This window comes from Anabrus simplex, chromosome 1 (assembly GCF_040414725.1).
Source record: "Anabrus simplex isolate iqAnaSimp1 chromosome 1, ASM4041472v1, whole genome shotgun sequence".
NCBI classification, from domain to species: domain Eukaryota; kingdom Metazoa; phylum Arthropoda; class Insecta; order Orthoptera; family Tettigoniidae; genus Anabrus; species Anabrus simplex.
In genome coordinates this window covers 211,985,898-212,011,940 of record NC_090265.1, presented here as the reverse complement: position 1 = coordinate 212,011,940, position 26,043 = coordinate 211,985,898, and the positions used below count along the sequence as shown (strand labels likewise).

The 26,043-nt window shown below is 40.1% G+C and overlaps 1 protein-coding gene across 2 annotated transcripts in view; it reads left to right on the top strand.

Moving 5' to 3' along the window:
- RhoGAP5A (Rho GTPase activating protein at 5A) overlaps positions 1-26,043 on the top strand; it is a 335,224-nt gene that overhangs the window by 168,857 nt on the left and 140,324 nt on the right. For both annotated transcript variants that reach the window (XM_068230716.1, XM_067158364.2), the window contains exon 6: positions 21,914-22,051. In XM_068230716.1, coding sequence (XP_068086817.1) covers positions 21,914-22,051 — 138 coding nt within the window. The remainder of the gene's footprint in view (positions 1-21,913; positions 22,052-26,043) is intronic.

Here is a 26,043-nt window from a genome sequence, read left to right as displayed (position 1 = left end):
TTTTAGATGCCTTCCCCTAAACTACAATTTCATACAGGGCGAATAACACTTTTTATAACTTAGACTGTAGTTTCTTATTCCCCGACTCTATATACCGACTTTCATTAAATTCTGTTAATCCATTATCCCATGGCTCAGCGTTGATGTGGACTTGGCAACAAAAATACACATTCATGAATATGTGTTATCAAAGCTGGCACGGTGAGAATGTATGACATAAATGATAGGAAATTTAATTCTATATAACTTTACTTATGTAGCATTTATTGATAGGACCACTAATAAAATAAATATTTGAGAATTCAATTTTAGGCCTTCCCCTAAACTACCGTTTCACTCAGCGTGAGTAAAATTATTTATAGCCTAGATTGTAGTGGCTCATCCCCCGACTTCACATACCGATTTTCATTAAATTCTCTTCAGCCGTTTTCTCGTGATACATGTACATACAGAAAGACAGAAATTTCAGAAAAGTATATAGTTCATTTCCTTGTTACTGTGGACATGACCGATACAGAAATACCATTTTTTTCAAATTCTAACCCAGGGATGGCGAACCTATGCCATGCGTGTCACTAGGTGACACGCGAACACGATTTCGGTGGCATGCCACACGAACATATTAATGTTTTTATAAACATCTTGTATTGTAGATTATATATATATCTTGTGCATCGTATAGACGTATTCACGTGTAAGAAATAAATATCAAAATTCCAAATTCTAGTTCCATTCCGCCGTGCAATGTAGATAACATTGTTAGAGTGGCTGGCCAGCCCTTCTCACTCACGTCAGTCAGTAAGTGAAGTTTGACTTGTGTGTGGTTGCCAGTAGTGGGTAACTGTTTATTGAATATAGTTCTCTGGTGGCTTTGTATACGGACCTGGGAAACATGTTTTCGGTGCTGAAAAAACAGAAACTTAACAAAGGTAGTGGCGGATTTTTCAAGAGCAGTGGACAAGGGAATTCGGAGTGATAGAAAGGAACAATAAAGCTTTGTGTTGCCTGTGTTCGGAAACAGTTGTATCCCGCACATTTAATGTAAAGCACCATTTCGATATGAATCATTCAAATGTTTGTTCCATGCCAAATGAAGAAAGAAGAGAGTTTGTTTCACAAAAAGTCGAACAATATACAAAACAAACTAGTTCTTTAGTATCATCTTTCAGGCTAAGAAATATTAGTGCGGCTAGTTTCCACCTGTCACACTGCATAGTACAGCATGTGAAGCCGCTTTCTGATGGTGAGGTCTTGAAGAAGGCTTTCTTATCATCGTCAGACACATTATTTGAAGACTTTGCTAACAAACAACAAATAATTAACAGAATTAAATACCGTCAAGGATAGAATAATAAGAATGAGTGAAGATGTTTTGGAGCAATTGAAAACTGATTTGGATAACTCCCAGATGTATTCAATATGTCTTGATGAAAGCACGGATCTGACCTTACAAGCAAGGTTAGCTGTTTTTGTCCGATTTCCTTGTGGAAATGTGATAAGGGAGGAACTGCTTAAATTGCTGAGCTTGCGAACTACGACAACAGGGAAAGATATAATGAACGAAGTGAAGCAAGAACTTGTATTAAAAATGGGGTTTGACTTGCAGAAAATTGTGTCCGTGACAACTGATGCTGCCCCAAGTATGGTGGGTATTCATAATGGGTTTGTGAAATTCCTTAAAGAAGAAGTTAAACATCCTGTTTTACAGTTCCACTGTTTATTACACCAGGAAGCCCTTTGTGCGAAAGAAGATATGAAGTCATTTGAAGGTGTTCTCTTGGTGGTAACTAAAATTGTGAACTTCATATCTGCACGTGCTCTAAACAGTCGCCAGTTCTCGAAGATGTTACAGGAAGTGGAATCTCAATATGGCGGACTTATAATGTACAATGATGTTCGCTGGCTGAGTCGCGGGCAAGTACTCCAGAGGTTTGTTGAGCTCTTGGACGAAATTCGCTTCTTCATGACAGAAAGACAGGTAGAATTCCCAGAACTCACGGACCCTATTTGGCTATGCGATTTAATGTTTTTCTGTGATTTTATAGCAATATACAGTGATGTGAATAAGGAACTGCAAGGAAAGGGACATACTGCAGATAGATTGTTTGAGATCATAAAATCATTTCAAAGAAAACTTGAAGTATTCGTCAGGGATGTTGAAACAAAGACATTTAAGTACTTTCCTTCACTTAAAGTGCAACTCGAATTGATGTCAAATTTTGCAGTTCAATTAACTTTTGAAGACACAAAAAGTATTTGTAAGAAGTATGTGGACGTCTTACAAAATTCAAAACAAATAGTTTCCAAGAGATTTTCCCAATTTCGAGATTTGGAGAAAACATTGCACTTTATTTCAATACCTCATATTGTATAAATGAGTGATATTTAGGCCATTTTTTTTTGACTGGTTAGATATTGACCATTTAGAAATGGAGTGGATTGAATTTCAGGAAAGCAGTACATGGGTGAACCAATTCGTTCAATTTGGTGAAGCACTGATAAAAATCGAGTATGGTGTGGATGGTGAATACTCTCTCCAGAAGCCAGAGAACTTAACACTTGAACAGTAGAACAGCCTCCCACAAAAGTTTTTGTCCATGAAGAAACTTGCTACAGCGCTACTTACTTTGTTTGGGTCATCATACGCCTGCGAGCAGCTATTTTCTACAATGAACTTTGTGAAGTCAACAGTTAGAAACTGTCTTGGTTCAGACCTAAGTGCATCGTGTGTATTATTGAAGACAACAAGTTATGAACCTAATATAAATGACATGGCTACTAAGATTCAACAACAAGTTTCACACTAAATGCGAAAACGATATTTGACTTGAAGTCCATCGGTAATGTTAGTATTTTTGATTTTTATATTTAATAATACTTAATGAGGAAGCGTGTTATAATGGGCGCTTTTTACTGTATATATTTTATTACAAATAATGTTAAGTATTCTTAAAACTTACAAAAATATATATGTTTGCATTATTTTCCAAATATGACCACGGAACATGCAATCAGTTGTATTAATTATATAATAAATAAATAAATAAATAAATAAATAAATAAATAAATAAATAAATAAATAAATAAATAAATAAATAAATAAATAAATAAATACCGTATTATAAAACATAATTGAATTAGGAAAGTAAGTTGGGCGGGGGGGGGGGGGTTCAGTTGTAGCCATTCCTTAAAGGAAAATAGCAGGTGGCACAGTAGACAATTGAGAATAATAAACCAGACTTGAAATGGCACACTAGTTGGAAAAGGTTTGCCATCCCTGTTCTAAGCAATATACAGTCAAAACTCTTATTTTATGTATACAGATGTCAGGTCCGCAACTTAATACTTTCTGGAAAATTGATGAATCCCCCGATTCCAGTGCAATGCATATATACTTGGCGAGTTGCTACCGAGTCAAGCGGAGTGGTGGCTGAGTGGTCACCATACTTGTCTACGAACCTCGACGACATGAGTTTGAGTCTCATCGTGGCTATATATATTTTGTTACATGTTGCTTTTCGCCACATCGACACGGATAGGTCTTGTGGCACTATATATATATATTTTTTTTTTTTTTTTTGTAGAAAATCAATTATTATTTGAGGGAACAAGAAGATAAAACTGCAAATAAAAATATTAGGCATAATGAAATGAACTTCATTTTCTACCTCAAATATATATATATTAATTTCAGGTAGAAAATAAAGTGTACTGCAGTTTGCGTAATATTTTTGTTCCCATTTTTATCTTCACGTTCACTCAAATATCAATTTATTTTGTACAAGAAATATAGCTGCGACGAGACTCGAACTCACGCCTTCGAGGTTTGCAGACAAGCACAGTGACCACTAGGCCAACCACTCAGTTGATTGGGATGTAACTCTCCAAGTATATATGTGTTGCATTGGAATTGGGGATTCATCGATTTTTTGGAAATGATTAGGTTGCGACGTGTCATGTTCAAGTAAAATTTGTTCACCTTTTAGTGTTCTTATTACCTCCACTTTGTCCAAAGCAGTCATGACATTTGACTTTTTTTTTTTTTTTTCCGCTTTCATTTTCGAAAAACAATGTCAATCCTATATGACAAAATACTATTTCAGAACACCACTAGGAGCGCTTTATCTAAAGAAACAAAATTCGCTCACTGCCAAACGTGTTCAGAAATCCCATGGAAATATGTTAATTTGTCTTTAACAATTGTTACAAAACAAATATTGAAAATGTGATCATAAAACAGGGTACTTTTAATCAAAGTGTTAAATTAATAACAAGGATTAGTTAACATTTGTTACATAAAATTTAACACAAATTTGAAGAAACTGGGCCCAACTGGAACAATTTGTAAGCACAGTCACTTTTTGGGGTACACTAATTATATTGCACCTTTGCTTGCCATTAAGTTTCTGGTTGATATAAGATTCAGGGTGCAATCAGTCCTTAAGGGCACAGATAGGTCAAACTAAATTTTATAGCTAAGCAAGGATACTATCTACTATAAATGAGGAGGCAGATATCTGGAAAAACAAGTTATTAAATCCAGGCAACACACAATTATTGACCACTCGACTTGAAAAAGACAATAACACTGAGCTCGAGGCTCCAAAATTAAGCTATTCTTTTCTTGCGAAAACAATAATCCATGGTTGTGAACGCATGGTTGTACTTAGTATTTGGGAGCTCCCCTTTGATCGTTTTGAGCCATGGGACTCTTATGATGTGTTGCAGTGATAACTGAATGAAACTCGCTGACATATAAAGTTACTCTCTTATCTGGCACACACATTAACACATTGAAGACTAAATTGAATGGACCAACTACCTAAATTCAAATACATTAGAAGTCCACTATAACGAGTACGGCATATAACGAGAACCCTGTTATAACATCATGTTTTTTCTGTCCCTTCAAAATTCCTATATTAAACTGTGTATTATCTTTTGGTTACAGCGAGAGCTCTATCACTGATGCATCCTTATTACAAGCGATTATGCGTGCACGATTTTTTCCGGTACCGATATTTATGCACCCAGCCATTATATTGCATGCGATCAATCATCTTTGGTATCTAGCAGCTGGTTAAATTTTGAAGAGGCTCTTATCATGTAAATTTATAGCGAGAAGGTTATCATTTCTGTACTGGCACTCGAAATATGGTTTCATGGTACATATAGTACAGTTAAGTTAGGTTAGGTGTCGCTGTTCGAATACGAAAACTGAAGCGTTTGCCACAAGATGTGACCTTCGGTATTGTTTTCTCGCTATGTGCAATTGTGAGCTCTCTCGTCAACATTCATAGACGATGTTGGAGTCTATTAGTAATAGAAATGAAAGAGGACAACTTGTTTTCGTAATAAATATGTAAATAACGTGGTTGATAGCAGTTGTTAACTCATTAGAAATAAAGGCTAAGTAAATGATTGTTTAATTTTAATACTCTACACTGAAATTAAGTAAGAATGTGATACACCTCAACATAAAACAGAGCGTATCACTGATTTCAGAGGTTAGATAATATTTTTTCGCGTCTGGTTAAATTTTGGTAAGGCTATTCCCGTGTAAATTTGTAACAAGAAGGTTACCATTTTTCTACTGGCGCTTGATATATGTATTCATGGTACATACGCAGTTAAGTTACATTAGCTGATGCTGTTTGACTAAGAAAGCTGAAGCGTTTGTCACAAAATGCGACCTTCGGTGTTGTTTTCTCACTGCATGCACTTGTGAACGCTCTCGTCAATATCCCAAGGTGATGTGAGAGTCGATTAGTAATACCCATCGACTGCTGTTCCGTAAAGAAAATTAGAAATGAAAGAGGAGAAGATGTTTACGTAACAAGGAAAAGACGATTATAAACAAATTGAACAAATTAAGCCAGAGATGCATATTTCAAGGAAATATTGAGTAAGCTCATAAAAGTAATGCCCTTCTGTTTTGATGTTATGCATTTCACACTTTCACTTCACAGACCTCGGAGACGATCTTGGGGACCTCTGTTCGCGTCTTCAAAAGTGTGTATTGCCACCTCTTGCACCAATAACGGCATTCAACCTTTCAGGCATGCTCCTTATTAATGCGGTAATGTCCTGTTGAGGAATCATTTCCCATTCTTCCAGAAGGGCATTTCGTAGGTCCTGTAGGGTCTCTGGATAGTGCTGACGGGCTCTTCTCCCCAGCTGGTCCCAAACATGCTCAATAGGATTCAAATCAGGGCTTCGAGAAGGCCATCCAGGAACTCTTGCACAATTCTCGCAACATACGGGCGTGCATTGTCGTGCATTAGTGTAAAATCATCACCAGTAAATGGAGTGAAAGGCACAACATGCTCCAGAAGGATTTCCTCCACATACCGATGTGCAGTAAGGTTCCCATTCTCCATGAAGACCAAATCTGTCCTTGCAGCTGTATTGATTCCTGCCCACACCATCACAAACACCCTGAAAAGGCATCCTGAATGAGAACGTGCAAGGGCAATACCTTCTCCCTGGCCTTCTCCAGACTCTCTCTCTTCCGTCAGGTGATTGGAGGCCAGATTGCGACTCATCGGTGAACAACACTTGATCCCATTGTTGTACTGTCCAGTCAAGATGTTCCCTTGAGAAACGTAGTCAAGCTGTGCGATGCTCTCTGGTGAGTTCCGGACCTGTAGCAAGTCTCTTGGACTTAATATTGGCTTCTTCTAGTCTTCTTCGAACGGTGCTCTCACTAACATTGACACCTCGAACTTGGTGGAGTCGATTTTGTGCTTCAACGGCGGTGGTGTGACGGTTGCGAAGAACTTGAAGTTGTAAGAAGCGGTCATCTCCCACCGATGTTGCTCTTCTCGGGCCTGATCCTGGTCTCCTTGCAAAGCCTGCAGTTTCCCTGTACCTTTGTATGATTCTGGACATCGTGAAAGGTGTAGTCCTCAACACTTCTGCAACTTAATGCATGCTGCGACCATCTTCTACCAAAGCAACAGTTTTCGCAGCTTGTTTGAGGCTTAACAGCATGTTTACTCCAGAAAGCTGATTAAGACAATCACAGAAAGATCCTACAAACATGTGTGATTGGAAGGGAAACAATTAAAGGTAGAACAATTAGCACTACGAGAGCGGGAAAACATTATTGGCTCGCATCCAGTGATGTGTTTTCCAGGTTGCGCAAGAAAAAACAATTGAGGCTAGTGCAATAAACAATGAACACTTCAATGTTTGCTCCCGAAGCAATGCCAATAACATACTTTGTCTTAAACAATTGGTTGAAGTGCTTCACTTTGATTAAATAGATAATTACACAATAATTACACCATAATTTATTGGGTGTTGGATTTTTCGTGCCGCTCAGTGTATTTTTCCCCATAGTTCCCATAGTTTTTCCAGTATTTGTTGTAGTATGTGAGAAGTTTTTGTTGATTCTTATCATAAAATTTGCTGCCTGTGAGAGAAGCCATTCCTGAACCATTGTTCACAGTTCACTGTCAATGTGGAAATGGTTGCAGCATGGAATTTCTTGAGATGCAGGGAGACATAGTAGTCACTACATGCATGATTCAGACTGTACGTGGGCGTGATGCAATTGTTACCAGCCAAAAGATTCGATGAAAGCCTGCATTTGAGCAGCAGTGTGGGACCTTATTCCTTCGTGAATCGATAAAACTGTGGCTGACAGCATGTGATGGTGTTTATTTTATATTGTGCGGGAAAGTTTCTTCAGGTGGTTATGATTATGGTTTTAAGGGGGGAAACAAAATGATTATGAGCCTTTCCTAACAAATTAAATTGATATAAATTGAAATATAAATATAAAATATTAGTTAAAAGAATGAATTAGGAGAAGTGAGGAAGAATTATTTAAGAAACCAACATATCAAAAGACATAGATATGCCAGTGTGCAGCTGCATTTATCGTTGTTCCTTGCAGTATGTAGTCCACCAGCAATACTCTACCTCTGTCTTAAAGCATTGTTGCCATGATTTTGCTACTTAAGTAGTCAGTTTAATTTTCTTTTTTGTTGGCTGTGATGCATTTCGCTACAACTCCATCAGTTGCTGCTTGAATTCAGGAGTCATGAGAGACACCCATGTCTCATCTCTCATGTTGATGTCATCCTATAACTCAACACCTTCCTTATGGTATCGGGTCAAAAATAAAGCAATGATACAGATCTTTGTTTTGTTGTCCTATTAGGTGGACATCTTCCTGAACAATTTTTTAAAACAGTTCCGTAGAGAACTGCCCCCTGAAACTAGTGGAAAGTACAATGACGATGTGGAATATGTGAACCATCTGTTTTCATGAATTTTACTGTCTGCTGGATATGCAACATTGTTGGTTATTACAGACTACCAGCCTGAGAGGGTCGTCATGCATGTTGTTCCGAATTTCCTTAAGTGACTTCACCAAATAATTTTGCCATCACTCTGTACATTTTACAGATCTGGCAATGAATCTCTAGTTGTGTCACACTTTTTGCTGTCTTAAACATTGGAGTCAGACAGTAGGACACACTGTGAATATTGCTATAAAAGTCTGTGTATAAAGGTGGGTATCCACTGATTAACATTTAACAAATAACCTGTCAGTTGAGTCAACTGATCTCAGAAATTATTCCTGAAGTATGTGAAGCAATTATATCATCTTTCCTGAAAGAACACGTGCATGTCGCTTCCTTCCCACTCTTAGCTTTTCCCTATTCCATCATCGCCATAAGACCCATCTATGTCAGTGCGATGTAAAACAACGTACTTTAAAGGTATAGTCAAATGTTTCACCTTTACAGTACTAAAAGTTTTGTTATTTAATTATTAAAACAACATTTAAAAAAATATAACGGAAGTTAAAAAAAATATAACGGAAGAAACAACATTTAAAAAAAATATAACAGAACATGTTTCATCTACCTTGTAGACATCATCAGCCGAAAAGTTTTAAGATCAAGCACAAAGGACAAGGACAAAACACATTAAAATAATTCAGAATGCCGAATGCGTCAGTTAAAATGGTGATGAATGTGCTGGAATGTTCTGAGCATAACACTTGAATACTGTTTAAAGTGAAATTAAAAAATCGTACACATGAGATGATTCAATAAAATTGGTATTAGAGTCCTCCTTGACTTGATGGTGCTGTATTGACATACAGTATTCCGATGTGTCGGTAAAAACTTGATGATAAGGAGCATAATGTTTAATTCCAGTAGAATAAAGACGATCGATAAACGTGATAAACATGAGTGAGGATTCCAGTAAAAAGATATTGAGATCGTCTTATTGGCGTGATGATGTTGACAATTCTTGTTAAGAAATTAGGCGGAATATCTGATCGTAATATTGTATGTAGAATGTGCAGTGAAGGGCCCTAGAACGAGAATGACGGCTATTATTAACGTTAAAAGTAGGCAAGTTTTTAAAGTATCTTGTAAAACAAAAGAAGAATGAATGAAAATAAAATGCGGCACATCTGATTATTTATGTTCTCGCCTACCCAAGAATGACTAGCTCAGCATGGTATGGATGTTTGTGGCTAACTGGAGGTGAACTGTGGAGGCTGTGTATGATGGGAGCCGGTATGAGGGGAGAGTAGGGGAAGGCTGGAACCAATAGGCGGGGAGCAACTGCGTCCAAGCTTGTTAAAAGGTTTGTCAAAATAGGAACTGTTGAGTTATGCCTCAAAAATTATGTTCATAGTTTCTCAAATTTCATTCAAATTGTAAGCAGGATTGCATTTTTGGTCTGTATTAATGAAAATATTTTCTAAAACTTTGAGTAAATTGCCCTTGTAATGAAAATAAAGAATTATTTTAATGTGTTTTGTCCTTGTCCTTTGTGCTTGATCTTAGAACTTTTCGGCTGATGATGTCTACAAGATAGATGAAACATGTTCCGTTATACATTTTAAAAATGTTGTTTTAATAATTAAATAATAAAACTTTTAGTACTGTGAAGGTGGATCATTTGACCGTACCTTTAAAGTATACGTATGACAAAACGGGCTTTATAATGAAATTCATTTTATACAGTGAAACAACTTAAGTAACTTAATTTTCCATAAACATATTAATAACTCAGAGAATTTCACCTAACCATGTTTACTGATATTGAATTACATAATTAGTGTATTTGGAAAACTGTGCAATTGTTGCTTCAAAAATATATTTGTAAAAATACTGTATTATATTTTAAAGTCTTCCTTGCTATGGAATCTTTTATTTGCCTCAGTTCAGAAGACACAAGTTCTCCAAATATATCGCACTCATCCCAAATTGGCGCCTGCAGCATTTTCATCCGACTCTCCTTTACACTTTGAAGAGTCTCCAAAGCTGTTGTAAGGGGCTAATTTTCCTTTTATTTGGACGCTTTGTAGGGGTGAGTGTAACTGCAGGACTTGAACTGCTCCCTCTTGCCTCGTCCTCCCCTACCATCCCTACAACACTGACATCATCCTCAACTTCTTCCACAGGAATACACTGAGTTACCTCTTCCTGCATAATGAAAAAAAAAAAAAGTTACAACATGGGCCTAATTCTTTTACTTCTTTCTTTTCGGGTAGATTTCAGTGAAGAAAATTAGGCAGAAGAGGAACAGTGATTTAGTAAGAAATGGAATTTCCCCTATTGCGTTGGTGCAATTGATGGGAAACACATTCTGTAAGCACCAGTCGGCAGTTGAAGTTTATATTACAATTACAAGCACAATTTTAGCGTTGTTCTCCTGGACTTGTGGATGCTTTTTATAAGTTTATTTTTGTTGTTATTGGCTACCAATGGCAAATTTTAGATTCTGGAGTGTTCAGAAATACAACATTATCCTATTCACTCCAAAACAACAGATTCAAACTCCAAGAACCGAAACCATTACCTGGTAGGCAGAAATCTGCACCATACATTATAGAGTTGATGCTGCTGGAGAATAATCATGTACTCACACTGTTGTTATAATGGAACTCATCACAGATTCAGCTGTTAATGGCAGTGAGCCACTTCTTGATGAACAGATGTGTAAAGTAGCAGTACAACTATCAGGAGCATCTTCATCACCGGAAGTCAGCGAGATGTGTTTGGAACTATTGCATGGTCAGGTTGAAAATGAACAAGGAAAAATACATCTAGCTTGTGCTGAACTCTGTGAACTGCTGATCCAACTGTTGGAGAAGCCACAAACCTTTCGTGGAAGAAGATGAAGGGTCATTTGAGAAAGGGTCTCGAGAAAGACCTCAAGCACTCGTAATGTTGTTGAGAATGGCTTTGGAATTCTATCACCAGTGTTCAGGGTTTTCAGGAAACCATTATTAGTATGAGTGGATACTGCAACATCTGTGGTTATGACAAGTACAGTTCTGACCGGGCGAATTGGCTTGGATCTGGGAGATAGTGGGTTTGAATTCCACTGTCGGCAGCCCTGAAGATGCTGGGGCTGTACCTTACTTAAGGCCACGGCCGCTTCCTTCCAACTCCTAGGCCTTTCCTATACCATCGTCGCCATAAGACCTATCTGTGTCGGTGCAACGTAAAGCCACTAGCAAAAAAAAGAAAAAAAAAAGAAAAGAAAAAAAAACTGCATTAAGAACTATTTATTTTCCACCAGGGTTATTTGACCATGAAGATACAGACACTGGTATCACTATCCCTGAATAATCTTTTACAAAGGGTCCCAAGGAAGAGCCCTTCCTCTGTGAAGGTGCAATAAGAGTTCACAAACTTCGTCAAAACAGGACAGGGAATGGTACCTTGACAGAACAGCATATGTTATTTTAGGTTATATTTTATATTCAAGGAATAGTACCTTGACAGAAGAATGTATGATTTAGAAATGTAATTAAACTTACCTCTGGAGAAGGCAGGTTGTTGCATGTTTTAGGCACATTTCCTCCCCTCATCATTGCTTCAAAAGCAAATCCCCTTTGAAGTATATACTTCGTCCACTCCCACCCCTGACTTCTGACTACTTTTGGTTACTTTTTTCAGTTCATTGCTATACTGGGAGCAGAGGGAGGCTAGTTTCTTTTCAGTGCATTCACAGGTACAACTATTCATAATCTTCGGTTCCCAGAAATGTTGGCACCCCCTGCGGGTGGGGGACGCAGATGTAGGATACACCCGCGGTATCACCTGCCTGTCATACGAGGTGACTCAAAGGGGCGACCTAGGCGCGGACATGGATTGTGGTTTGGTATAATGTGTTGGACCTCCTGTGGATGGGAGAGGCTGAATACATTCACAGGTAATCCCTGCCTGTCGTAGAAGGCGACTAAAAGGGTCATGTGGCCATGGTCCCCTCTTTTTCTTTATTGTTTTTTTTTTTTTTTTTTTAGGGTTAGTGGTAGACCATTTCAAAATTTTTGATGTGCGTGCTGCTCAGAGATGGATCTCCTACATGTGCAACTACTCTCAAAAGCCTGTGTCAGTAACCACCCAGGAAGCAGCGGGTGGGAGTGTCATGTACCCGGGCAGTAATATTCGCCTGACAACACAGGTCCCCACCCAGCCGAATGCCAGAAGGACATATTATTAATTATTTTTATTTATTTTTACCTATATTTAGTGCTCTGTACACCTTATTGGGTGCATGCTATTGCAGGTGACTGGAGGAAGGGAGTCCTCGTGCTCATTGCCTCAGTCCTCCCATATTAGGCATCGTCCAACATCGGACCCCAGGCAGCACCAGCTATGACCAGGTGGGTATTGCCTTGGCTGCTTGGTTCGGCTACAGAGACCCCTGATCGGAGTGGCTGGCATTCGGGGAGGATGATTTCAGGCATAGCGTCGAAACCACTTCCACCTGTCTCCTCGGGTAGTTCGCTACCCAAGTCTTTAACTTTTGATTCCCTAAGGAGGGCAAACCCTTGGGAACAAGCGCAGCGTATTAGTCTGGGTTCCAGCTTCCTTAGGTTCCTGGTTGATACCAGAACTGATGGGCACGATTTCAAGCTGGTCAAATTGATTCTATTCAGTCGACACATTGAAGGTGTATACAGTGAACTGGAGGACCTTAAGAATATGCGCAATGGTGGTTTGCTTCTAAAGACGAGCACTGCGCTCGAAGCAGATCGGTTGCTTAAGTACAACCACTTTGGCAACATCCCCGTCAAAGTGGAAGAGCACAAAATCTTGAATCTGGTTCGCGGAGTTATTTTCCACCGTGATCTCATTCTGAACATTGATGATGAATTGATGGAAGACATGAAGCACCATGGTGTGACCCACGTCCGACGTATCACACGCATAGTCAACGGTGAAGACATTGCCACGGGTGTGTTCATAGTCTCCTTCAAATTTTCAGTGTTGCTAGAGAAAGTCAAGATAACAGCCTATCGTTGCGATGTGAGGCCGTACATTCTGCCTCCTATGCGATGCTAACAATGCCAGAGATTCGGACACATGGTATCTCGTTGTTCAAATCAGTTTGTGTATGGTACATGCGGAAGAGTAGCTCATGGCGTGGAGGAGTGCACAACTCCATACAAGTGCACTAACTGCCTGGTCTTCATTCTCCTTGAGATCGGAACTGTCCGACTTATCCGAGTGAGAAGAAGATCCAGGAGATGAAGACCCTGGATGGTCTTTCCTACCAGGAAGCACGCCCTAAGTTTAATTCTCTGAATGCACCGGCCAAGACACTAGACCAACATGATAGCACAGTCTCTCCCAAGTTCCTCATTTTCAACTGGAACAGCTTTCCAGAAGATCGCTGCGCCTAAGGCGGCAGAACGCCGCAAAGAGAACGAGCTCGAAGGCGGTCCATCCCGGCCTTTGACCACCAATAAGCCTGTGCTGGCTATGAAACCTACGCCGGCACAACAGGGGTTAAAAAGACAACGTCTCCTTCCCTCACAAGGTTGGCAAAAGCCGCGCCTAAGCCAGCGGAGATGGCATCGTCGACCAGGGCTGGGAAATCCCCTCCCAGCCCGTCTAAACAAGAATCGACGGTGGGGAAGAAGAGCGCCCTTACCAGGCGTTCTTCCACTTCTCCTACAAATTGGGCCTCACACCCTCCATCTGGAGGGTCTGATTCTGTGCCAGCGGGTTTTCCTCCTGGAAAACCTGTGCGTTCCCCTCGTAGGAAGAAACCCCGCCCCCAGACTATGCCAAAGAATTTCAAGGCATGCGTCACCTCGTTACCAGACAAGCATTTATCTCCATCTTCGGATGGGGGTCTGAGTGTAGGTTAGGTAGCATTACGCTGCTCCAAACCTAAACCTCAGAAGTCCACACCCACACTATGGCACTGTTACAGTTGAATTGTAACGTTATGACAGGCACCTTGCTGAGCTATGTCAGCTCATTAGTAAGTACACAGCGAGTATAGTCTGTATTCAGGAGACAAACTTCAGACCAGGTCATCATACGGTATTGAGAAATTTCAGACAATACTCAACAGAATGATATTATGTCCACCGGACATCTGGTGGCATGGGTATTTTTGTCCGTTCTGATACTTATAGCAAAGAGGTTCCTCTAATGACCCCACTGGAAGCAATTGCGGTGCGGGTACCGCTGCCTGTCATAGCAACAGTGTGTAACGTTTATTTTCCACCAGGCCAGCCTCTTAACATAAATGATGTCACTGATCTTATAGCTTCCACCTCCCTTCCTCTTGTTGGGACTCTGAGATGCCTTGCCCCCGGGGACGAGAGCTGGAAAGGTATTTAAAACACAGGGAAACCAACTCACTTTAGTGTACGTTACAGCACATATTCTCGCATAGACATAAGTCTATGATGCCGAACTTTTGTTCCGCTGTTTCAGTGGAATACACACGATGATGATCTCTGTGACAGTGACCATTTTCCCATCATCCTTACTTTGTTGAAACAAAAATCCATCGAGGCTCCCTCTCGATGGATTCTTATACGTGCTGATTGGCCAAAGTACACATCACTAGCTGTCTTTAACGATGATATCAGGCGGACCATCAGAGAGGAAATAACTTATATCACACAAGTTATTCTTGCTGCTGCTGAGGAGTCCGTTCCGTCCTTCTCAGGGACTCCTTGCCGAAAACTTGTTCCCTGGTGGAACAAAGAAATAGCAGCAGCTATCAAGGAACGCTGTCACGCTCATAAACATTATTGTAGACATCCTACTGTTGCCAACTTGGTAACATTATGTTTATTCGCCAAAGTAAGAAAGGTTCATGGGAGAGATATGTGTCGTCTATGACGTCACAAACTCCATCATCTCAAGTGTGGACTAAACTTCAACGTATTTCGGGTATCCAAGGATCATCTTCTGTACTGAGAATTTCCATTGCAGACAATATCGTCACTGAACCACTCTCGATTGCTAACCATCTAGCCATTTTGCGGATGTGTCCAGCTTTGGGAATTATCATCATGATTTCCTCGCTCTAAAGTGGGAGGCAGAATGTCGTCACCTCAGTTTTGCCACTCAAGCTTCAGAGGACTATAACGTGCCCTTTACAGAGTGGGAATTCCGCAGCGCCTTAGCGCTTTTCAAGGACACGTCTCCTGGGCCAGACAATATCCATAACCAGATGTTGAAACACCTTAGTGAGGACCAAAACCCAAACCCCACAGCACTTAACGCCCTTGAAAGGGCCTTAGCCTGCCAAGGGACTGATGCTCAGCCCGAAGGCCTGCAGATTACGAGGGGTCGTGTGGTCAGTGCGACGCATCCTCTCGGCCATTATTCTGGGCTTTTGAGACTGGGGCCGCCATCTCGCTGTCAGATAGCTCCTCAATTCTAATCACGTAGGCTGAGTGGACCTCTAACCAGCCCTCAGGTCAAGAGAAAAATCCATGACCTGGCCAGGAATCGAACCCGAGGCCTCCGGGCGAGAGGCAGGCACGCTACCCCTACACCACGGGGCCGGCCCTTAGTGAGGACAGTATATTTCCTTCGTGTGTTCAACCGAATCTGGATAGAGGGTGATTTTCCATCTCAGTGGCAAGAGGGCATAGTCATTCCTGTCCTCAAGCCTGACAAAGATCCAAAATATGCAGGAAGTTGCAGACCTATTTGTCTTACATATTGCCTGTGTAAGCTATTTGAGAGGATGGTAAATCGCTGACTTGTGTAGTGTCTGAAGAAACAAGGACTCTTGTCTGAGTACCAGTGTGGTTTTCAAGCCGCTCGCTCGACCACTGACGACTTAGTATGCCTGGAGAGTTCTATCCAGGATGCGTTTCTCCACAAACAGCATTTGGTAGCTGTTTTCTTTGACTTAGAGAAGGCCTACGATATCACATGGTGATATGGTATCCTTTCAGTCCTGCATCAATGGAGATTCTAAGGTAACTTGCCAGTATTTATTGTGAATTTTTTGTCCCTCCGTCTATTCCGTGTCCGAGTAGGGAGGGTATATTCGCAATACCACGTTCAAGAAAATGGAGTCCCACAGGGATTGGTTCTTAGTGTCACTCTGTTCGTGATTGCCATTAACGGTATTGTCGCTGCTGCTGGTTCAGCAGTAATACCGTCGTTATATGTTGACGATTTTGCTTTGTACTATAGGTCACGTAATATGGCAGTCGCAGAGCGACAATTACAACAAACTATTAGGAGAGTGGAGCAGTGGACCTTAGACCATGGCTTTCGGTTTTCCAGCCCAAAGACCTCTGTTGTCCACTTTTGTCGTCAACGTACTCTTCACCCTCCTCCTGAACTTTATCTGGGAAATGTCTCTCTTCCCGTAGTTGACACTTACCGATTTCTTGGGCTCCTTTTTGATAGTAAATTATCGTGGCAGCTAAAAGTGCAATGCACCAAGAGGCTTAATCTCTTGAAGTTTCTTAGTAGCACTAATTGGGGAGATGACCGCGCGGTGCTCCTACGATTCTATAGGGCACATATTTTATCAGGGTTAGAGTACAGCAGTGCAGCATATGGCTCAGCAAGACCAAGCGTCCTTGTGAAGCTGAACAGCATCCACCACAGCAGGGTTAGGTTGGCGACAGGAGCTTTTCATACAAGCCCCATAACTAGCCTGCTCGCTGAATCTGGTATGCCACCTTGACACCTGAGGCGCCAGCAGCTCCTTCTGTCATATGCTGCAAATTTGCAACAGATGCCACTTCATCCAAGCTATCCTTGCATATTCAACAGTGGACACCGTCTACTGTACGCTGCTTGTCCTCGAGCCGGTTGGAACGCGCTTGGATAGCAGTCACAGATTGTTTCACATACCTTTGGTTCCTTACCTTGTCAGACAACCAAGTGGGGTACCTCCGTGGGTAGTATGACGACATGAAATAATCCTGGATTTGCACACTGGCCCAAAGGGAAACACAGACCCTTCAATTTATCGGAGACTCTTCCTGTCTGTTGTTGGCCAATATCCAGGTTCAGTCATCGTTTATACGGATGGTTCGAGGACAGAAATGAAGGTGGGCTTTGCGTTCGTTGTCAACAATGATAGGTTTCTTAATGATAGGTTTCTTTTTGCTCTCCCGGAAACCTGTAATGTGTACACAGCAGAGCTCTATGCTATCTGTGAAGATCTGCGGTATGCACTGTCCGATGAGCGCTGACACTTTCTTCTGTGTACTGACTCCTTGAGCTCGCTACAGTCTATTGATACCTGTTTCTCTCAGCACCCTCTGGTGCAGCGGGTCCAGGACCTGCTGGCCGGGTATTCGGATTCCGGCACCAGAATCACGTTTATGTGGCTCCCAAGCCACATTGGTGTAGAGGGAAATGAATAAGCAGATAAGGCTGCCAAGGAGGCAGTTATACTGCCCCCATTGCCTTACAATGTTCCAGCAAGTGATATTCGCACTCAGCTGAGACATCTGGTTATGTCCCATTGGGAGATGGAGTGGCAGGCCATTCCACTTGCAAATAAGCTGAGATTGATAAAAGGAACAACGAAGGTATGGAGGACTTTCCTTTGGGTTTCGCGGGGGGAAACAGTGGTATTATGTCGTCTTCGGATCGACCACGGTATCCTGACTTACTCCCATCTATTGAAAGGAGAACCCCCTCCAGTGTGTGCTTGCGGCAATCATCTTACCGTGGTACACATCCTTATGGAGTGTGTGGACCTGGTTGATCTGCACCGTAGGCTTAACCTGCCGAGTACAATCTCCCTTATCCTGCGAGATGACGAGCAGTCAGCAGACCTCGTCATCCATTTTATGAGGGATAGTGGTCTTTTTTATCGTGTGTAATGATGTCCTTTGTCCTAGTATATTTGTGTTAATTGCGCCTTTACCCCATTGACTTCATTTTAGTTTGTGTTGCGTATTGTAATGTGTTATTTTAATGTCTCGCGTGACTTATATACATATTTGTACTTCCAGGCAATGCCTTATTCCTTTGTTACCTGTATTTTCTCTTATTTTATTAGAAAATAAGGCATTGCGAATTAGATCCGCTGATTGCTTTAATCTCATATTCCTTTTTCTTCATCACCATTTTTTTTTTTTACTAGTCTGTGGATACATTTTAAAATTTTAACTATCATATATCATGTCGTCCATCTCGTTCCATTAGGGGCCGATGACCTTCGATGTTCGGCCCCTTTAAACAACAATGTTCATCATCATCATCATCATCATCAGAAATATTGGCCTTCCTCGCTTTATCTCTGTATTCTTTAGATGAGACATTCCACAAGAAGGCCTTTCTGTTATGTCATTAATTAAGTCCAGAGTGATTTCCTTGCTCCATTCCATTCCTGACTATAAAGTTCAGTAAACTGCAGAGAGAACGACACACATGTGCATACAGTATTTGTATCTTGTAGCTATGATCCTACTTTGCTCATGAGACGCACGTCGCTGAAGCTGTGTCATGCAAACGGCACGGAAGTTGCCGAAGCTGTGCCGATGTCTCGTGAAAACGAATTGACTTGACTTTCCCAGTTGAGGTGGAAAACATGCCAACATGTTAGAAGTGTTAACCTTCACATTCTGAGTTAACATGAAAAGTCAATTGGAAGACACAGTGACATGTCAGTTCTAACATGTTCAATTTAACGTGTTAAATGTTAATGAGTGGAGACCCAGCTTTGGGATGCCAAGAGTCAGTGTGTAAAATGTGCAAAATTTTGAATATTTAGGCTTTTAAAATACGAAGCATGTTTTTTAAATAAGTACCATTTTAAATATGGCTGCTGCAGAACTTCGGTCATCGTTCAAACCGTGCACGGTCAGTACGCACATTTGTACGATAGCCACAACCGCCATTGTGAAAGCATTCACCCATATTTACATTTGTTTATGCATATTGAAAATGCCTCTGACAATTAACGGTCCTGCTGAGTGTGAAGTACGTGCTGTGATTCGTTTTCTAAAAGATGTGAAAGGTGTAGAAATACATCGGCAGATTAGTGAAGAATAGATAAGTAAAATTAAAAATCCACCTTTTTAATATTAAGATTAAACCAAATAAGTTACATCATTTACTTGGAACTAGTTTCGACGCTGGTGAGCGTCACCTTCACCCAAATATGATAACCCTTTCAGACCGAGTACGCACAATTGTGCGGGTTCGTATTTTAGTTATCCCTGGCCGTATTTGATGTTTTTTCGGCGCTAGACCGGACTGCAGTGATTGTGCGGGACTCGTGGCGTATATTTCAATTGCTTTTAGTATGCGCTTGACCGCCAGGGCGAAGGAAAAAGAGTTTAAAAAGCACAGTTGATCGGCGAGATGACGGGAACCAGTAGTGCCAAAATTAAGTATTTATTTATTGCATGTATATTAATCTAGAAGCTTTACTGAATACCGGAATATATTCAATGAAGTGTGTACATTGGTTAGTGAACGTAAATTTTGCAGATACATCATCGTATGTGATACAACGAGGTTTTGAATTTTGATACGCACAATTGTGTGGGTCCTGCTTTTCGGATGTTAGTTTTTATTTTGTAAAATAAACTATCAATATGTGTACTGAGGAGCATTTTAGTAAGTTTTTGACATACAAACAAAAATTCACACCTCCAGTTTTCTTTCAGGTCTGAAAGGGATAACAGGCAATCGTAAATATACATATCATCATTAAATCAATGCACTTGTAAACACTCTTAATATGGGACTTAAGATGTCCCTAAAAGTATCTGGAGAATAAAACTTCAAATAATCACAATTCAATTTAAAAACTTTGAAGTCACGATTAGCACGACACTTAACATGGTATAATCCTTTTCACTCAAGGTAGAACGTTGAAAGTATTGAGTTCGACTTAGAACTGTAAGATTCTCAAATAAATAAAAAGTCTTGTCATAAATGAAATGTTATACAAAAGTCGAACCACATATAGAGTTTCTGTGTAAATATGAGTCACAATTAGAATGACACTTAATTATTTTACTCAAGGTGGAATCTTGAAAGTCCTGGGTTCTACATAGAGTAGGAAGATTGTCAATTTAAATAAAAGGTCTTGTCACAATTGATCAGAAGCAGAAATGAAACATGTATACAGTTTCTTTATAAACATTGGAATTATTCTTGAAAAACAAACTGTCGAAACTAGTTCCAAGTACAATTTTTAACTTATTGGATTTAATATTAGTATTGAAAAGGTGGATTTTTAATTTTACTTATCTATTATTCTTGGTTCAATACAGACTTAAAAATTAAATTCTTAAATTTAGATTAGTGAATTGTATGAAGAACACACTATGAGCGAAGGAATGGTAATACATTGGGTTAGAGCAATTAAAGAAGGCCATACTAATGTCACGACGACAAGTGTAGTGGGCGACTGTCTGTCATTACTGAAGACTTGGTGACTGTTGTATACAAGGAAATTGGTATACAAGGCACAATATAAAAGTTTATTGCTTCAACATATTTATACAATATGTACATGAAATAGAATGAAACTTTTCTTGAAGCTCGTGGAGTTGCACACTTTTAATGTTAATATAAGGTAGTAGGCTGAGGGCCTGAATAATATTTACATACGTAAGAATTGAGATTCCTATATACATTCAATCTTGTCTTGATGAAACAGTCTGTTCAAACGAGAGAAGGTTCTTGATAGTCGAAAACTATCAGTCATGTATAATAATAAGTGGAACTTGTAGAAAGAGTTCGTATTAGCAGAATGCTAACAGGAGGCGTATAACTTGCACGGAACTTGCGTCTGATGTTCATATATAGCAGAATGCTATGATTGGATCGGAGCACTGCAGGGGACTTGAGTGAGTATCCGAATGCTTGGATGGGTGCTTGACATGGCTACGGGATGCAGGATGAATGAGGCAATGTCCAGAGGTGAAACCTCATGGCCAGGAATCAGTCCACCTATTCAGAACATATTTTTAAGAGGGTGCCTCCGTGTCTGACTTGCGGTGTAATCTGGTCGTTGGACACTGTAGGAGTCCTGGAGAGGTGAGAAACGGTGCTCCTTTTATAGCGCTGGCTGACGTCACAGACGATCACGTCAGCATACTGCAGTCTGCCTCGTGGTCTCTGGAAACATCCATGTGTCGGGCGGGCTGCGGAGATTGTAGGCGCGGAGGACACACACAACAGTGACTACTACTTGTTCCTGCACTTGAAAAAGCATTAAGAGGTCAGCGCCACGACAATGATGACGACCTAAACAAGACCGTGCTGCAGTGGCTGGCACATCAAGCGGTAGATTTCTACGAGGATGGAATTCAGAAGTTGTTTTCACGATATGACAAGTGCCTTAATATTCTTGGAACTTATGTTGAGAAATAGTTTAAAGTACAGACTTATATGTAAAAAAAAATTGTTTAAACAACTGCATTACATTTTTTTCTATGTCAAAACTGTACTTACTATAAAAACATGCGTCATATATTGTTAAAAGGCCTGTACGTTTTAAAAAATATCCTTTTTCTAATGATGGAACAGAAAGAAGATAAAGATGTGGTTGAACACAATACAAAATATCTTGAAGTCTGTAGAATTTATTATGTCAAGAAATATTGTGTGATAATCTAGTAGTAATTTTGAAAGCTAAGCTATAAAACTGTATATATTTTTCTTAGATGGAGACCAAGCTGACATGAGCCCAGAAGTATATGACAACATCAATGTGATTGCTGGCACATTGAAACTTTACCTCAGGCTGTTGCCAATACCATTGATTACCTTTGAGACTCATCCTGCATTAATTGCTGCTGCACGTAAGTTTATCATTATGCTGCTAGTTGGTTTTGCTCCTCAGTAATATTGTACTGTAGATCTGCTAACATGTCACCATTCTAACCTGGACATCTCTTTTGTATTTGGGCAAAGATAGAATGGTAATTCAAATTCTAAGATCACATATCAAGAATTTTGATTGAAATAAACTATGCTATATTGTTAATTTTCTGAAAGGCATTGGTGGAAACAAGTATTCATCATCAGATGTTGGCTGCCAGGTTGGAAGAGGTAGATGTACAATTCCTAATCACCTGAGCTCAATTCCAAATTTCTTCGCAGTGCTCATATGGAGTGAGGGCATATGATGTTGTTGATGGTAATTTGTCCCTCGGATAGGGCCTTTAAGCCTGGAGCAGACACCTTGATGATATTCAACAGGAGTAGGTCATGTGTTGACACTGGGTTTCACCCTCTCTCTGCCTTATCATCATCATCACCATCGTTATCATCATCATCACACCCTTCACAACAGGCAGTCATTCATCCTGGACACAGAAATCCATACACCCATGTAACGATCTTGGCCTCTGATGCACGGAGTAACTAACTCCTTGGTCAAATATGGTGTGCACAAATTTTTACTGAAGTAGTCTTGTACTGGACTAAAGTGCCTGAAGAGGTAACAGGGATGTGGAAGAGATATGATTGGATCCTGTAATAAATTATGAATTGGGTTAGGTACACATTGATGTTATATGCTACATGGACAATAATGCATCGTGTAACTAGTGGCATTGGTGGCAGGAAGAAGAACTGAATGGAACACTTGGTATGCAATTTAATCATCATCATTATTTGGCCTCATCAAGACATAGCTGGGTTGGGACAAATATGGTTCCTCTCCATTTTGTTGTATTTTGTGGCAGTAGTGATTATTGTTTTAAGAGGACTTACAACTGGGCAATCATCCTCTCTTAACCTATTAACTTCAAGATTTCTGGTGAGCATGAATCGTGTTGGACAGGGATTTTCTTTCAACAGGATTGTAATATACGATACTGGTAGACAGGGGCATAGCCACCTTGATGATATTCAACAGGAGTAGGTCATGTGCTGACACTGGGTTTCACCCTCTCTCTGCCTTATCATCATCATCACCATCGTTATCATCATCATCATCACACCCTTCACAACAGGCAGTCATTCATCCTGGACACAGAAATCCATACACCCATGTAACGATTTTGGCCTCTGATGCACAGAGTAACTAACTCCTTGGTCAAAGATGGTGTGCACAAATTTTTACTGAAGTAGTCTTGTACTGGACTAAAGTGCCTGAAGAGGTAACAGGGATGTGGAAGAGATATGATTGGATCCTGTAATAAATTATGAATTGGGTTAGTTACACATTGATGTTATATGCTACATGGACAATAATGCATCGTGTAACTAGTGGCATTGGTGGCAGGAAGAAGAACTGAATGGAGCACTTGGTATGCAATTTAATCATCATCATTATTTGGCCTCATCAAGACATAGCTGGGTTGGGACAAATATGGTTCCTGTCCATTTTGTTGTATTTTGTGGCAGTAGTGATTATTGTTTTAAGAGGACTTACAATTGGGCAATCATCCTCTCTTAACCTATTAACTTCGAGATTTCTGGTGAGCATGAAACATGTTGGACAGGGATTTTCTTTCAACAGGATTGTAATATACGATACTGGTAGACAGGGGCATAGCCAGGGGGTGGGGGTTAGAACCCCCACCCTGCCATGGAATTTTTACAAAAATAAAATAAATGGAAACTGACAATAAGAATAAACTAAATAAATGTTCAGAAACATAATTGTAGAACCAACAGATCTGTAATTCACTTGTATCAGAGTTTATAATGACAAGTCATTCATGCACCTTCATTGTGTTCTAGCATCATTTTGTAACTACAACCCCCCATCGGCCAATCTGGGCTATGCTACTGCTGGTAGGTAATGGAAGGGAACACACAACAGGAAAAACACATTTGGGAAGAGGGAGAAGTAGAAAGAAAACACAAAAGGACAAGGACAATCTCCTCATCTTCATACACTGCCTTCTACAGGTAGATTGGCACTCTCCTCATCAATCCGAGTTCTTCTACATCCATTTCTTTTCAACCCCCAACAAGCTAATTTATGCTTCCCAGCTTCATCAGGAGGGTAAGCTTCAACACTTACAGAGGTGCCATCTTGATAAATCATCGAGCTTGATGTAGGAAGTGTAAGAAAAGAAGGATAGACAAAGGAAAAAGGAAAATCAAAAACATATAGATGAATACAGATGATGAAATAATAATAATATAGGACAAACAAAAAAGGGGGGAAAGGAACCCAACAGACTTAATATAAGTAGGTAATGGAAAGGAACAAATAAGTGCAATCTATCTGTAGACGGCAGTGTATAAAGATCTGGAAATTGTCCTTGCCCTCTTTTGTTTTCTTTCTGTTTCTCCCTCTTCCCAGAATAACCTGACATGGTGTTTTTCCTGTTGTGTGTTCCTTTCATTGTTTCTGTATATGATTTGAATTGCACTTGTTTTTCTTCTTATCTTACACTTCCTACACCAAGACTGAAGATCTGTCGAGATAGGAGCTCAGCGAGTGTTGATGCTCGCCCTCCTGATAAAGGTGGGAAGCAGGAATGAGCTTGTTGGGGGCTAAAAAGAAATAGATGTAGAAGAACTGGGATTGATGAGGAAAGCCAATCTATCTGGAGAAGGCAGTATATGAAGATGTGAAGATTGTCCTTGTACTTTCATGTTTTCTTTCTATTTCTCCCTCTTCTCAATTGTGTTTTTCCTGTTATGTGTTCCTTTCCTCTAGCTTAGTGTGGAGGATGGTGAAGCAGTCCTCCAAATGAAGTGGAACATAGCATTTCTGCTGTAGCCTTCTAATTTCAGCCTTCTTGTGCAGTTTTGCAGTTTATAATCATGACATCCACCACCATCGTCGCCAGTTAGTTTGTTACCATGACATCTGAATAGTATTTTCCCATCAGCGATGTTGCCATTGATAACCAGGGCACTATAAATCTAAATGTGAATATCTCCATTGTTATAGCTCGTACGATAAAAATGTAATTAAGAAATATAAAAATATCTATATTTTTTGTTATATATACTTTTTTATATAGAACTAATAGCCAGCCCTGTGGTGTAGGGGTAGCGTGCCTGCCTCTTACCCGGAGGCCCCGGGTTCGATTCCCGGCCAGGTCAGGGATTTTTACCTGGATCTGAGGGCTGGTTCAAGGTCCACTTAGCCTGTGTGATTAGAATTGAGAGCTATCCGACGGTGAGATAGCCGCCCTGGTCTAGAAAGGCAAGAACAATGGCCGAGAGGATTTGTCGTGCTGACCACATGACACCTCGTAATCTGTAGGCCTTCGGGCTGAGCAGCGATCGCTTGGTAGGCCAACACCCTTCAGGGTTGTAGTGCCATGGGGGGGAGGGATATAGAACTAATACATCCTGGGATATTTGGGTGAAAAATATAATTATCATTATTATAACCATTATTATTCCTCATACAGTAAAAATGCTAGAAACATAAAATATTAGAAATGATATTTTATGTAACACACTGTTGTTATGAACAATGTCTTGTTACAGCTAATATTAATGGATAAATTTGATATTTCCTGTTACGTGTAATCTCACAGCTTGCAGAGAAACAGCAGGAACCATTTTTGTTTCTATACGAGATGATAACATTCCATTTCAGACGAGAAAACCCTATTTCCTTCAAATATCGATATACATACACACTAGTGTAAAAAGTTAAAACTTGCCTGTGAAATTCTTTCTATATTTTTTAAACTGATAATTCAGATTTATTGGATTTCTAATCTATTTCCTGCTGAAGGTATTTGTTCACTCCGATCTGTTACACACTAAAATATGATTATTTAGCATATGGCAATACGTTGCAATATAAAACAATATATAAATTATATACTAAAATAACTGGGGTGTTATTACAATTAGACATAAAACA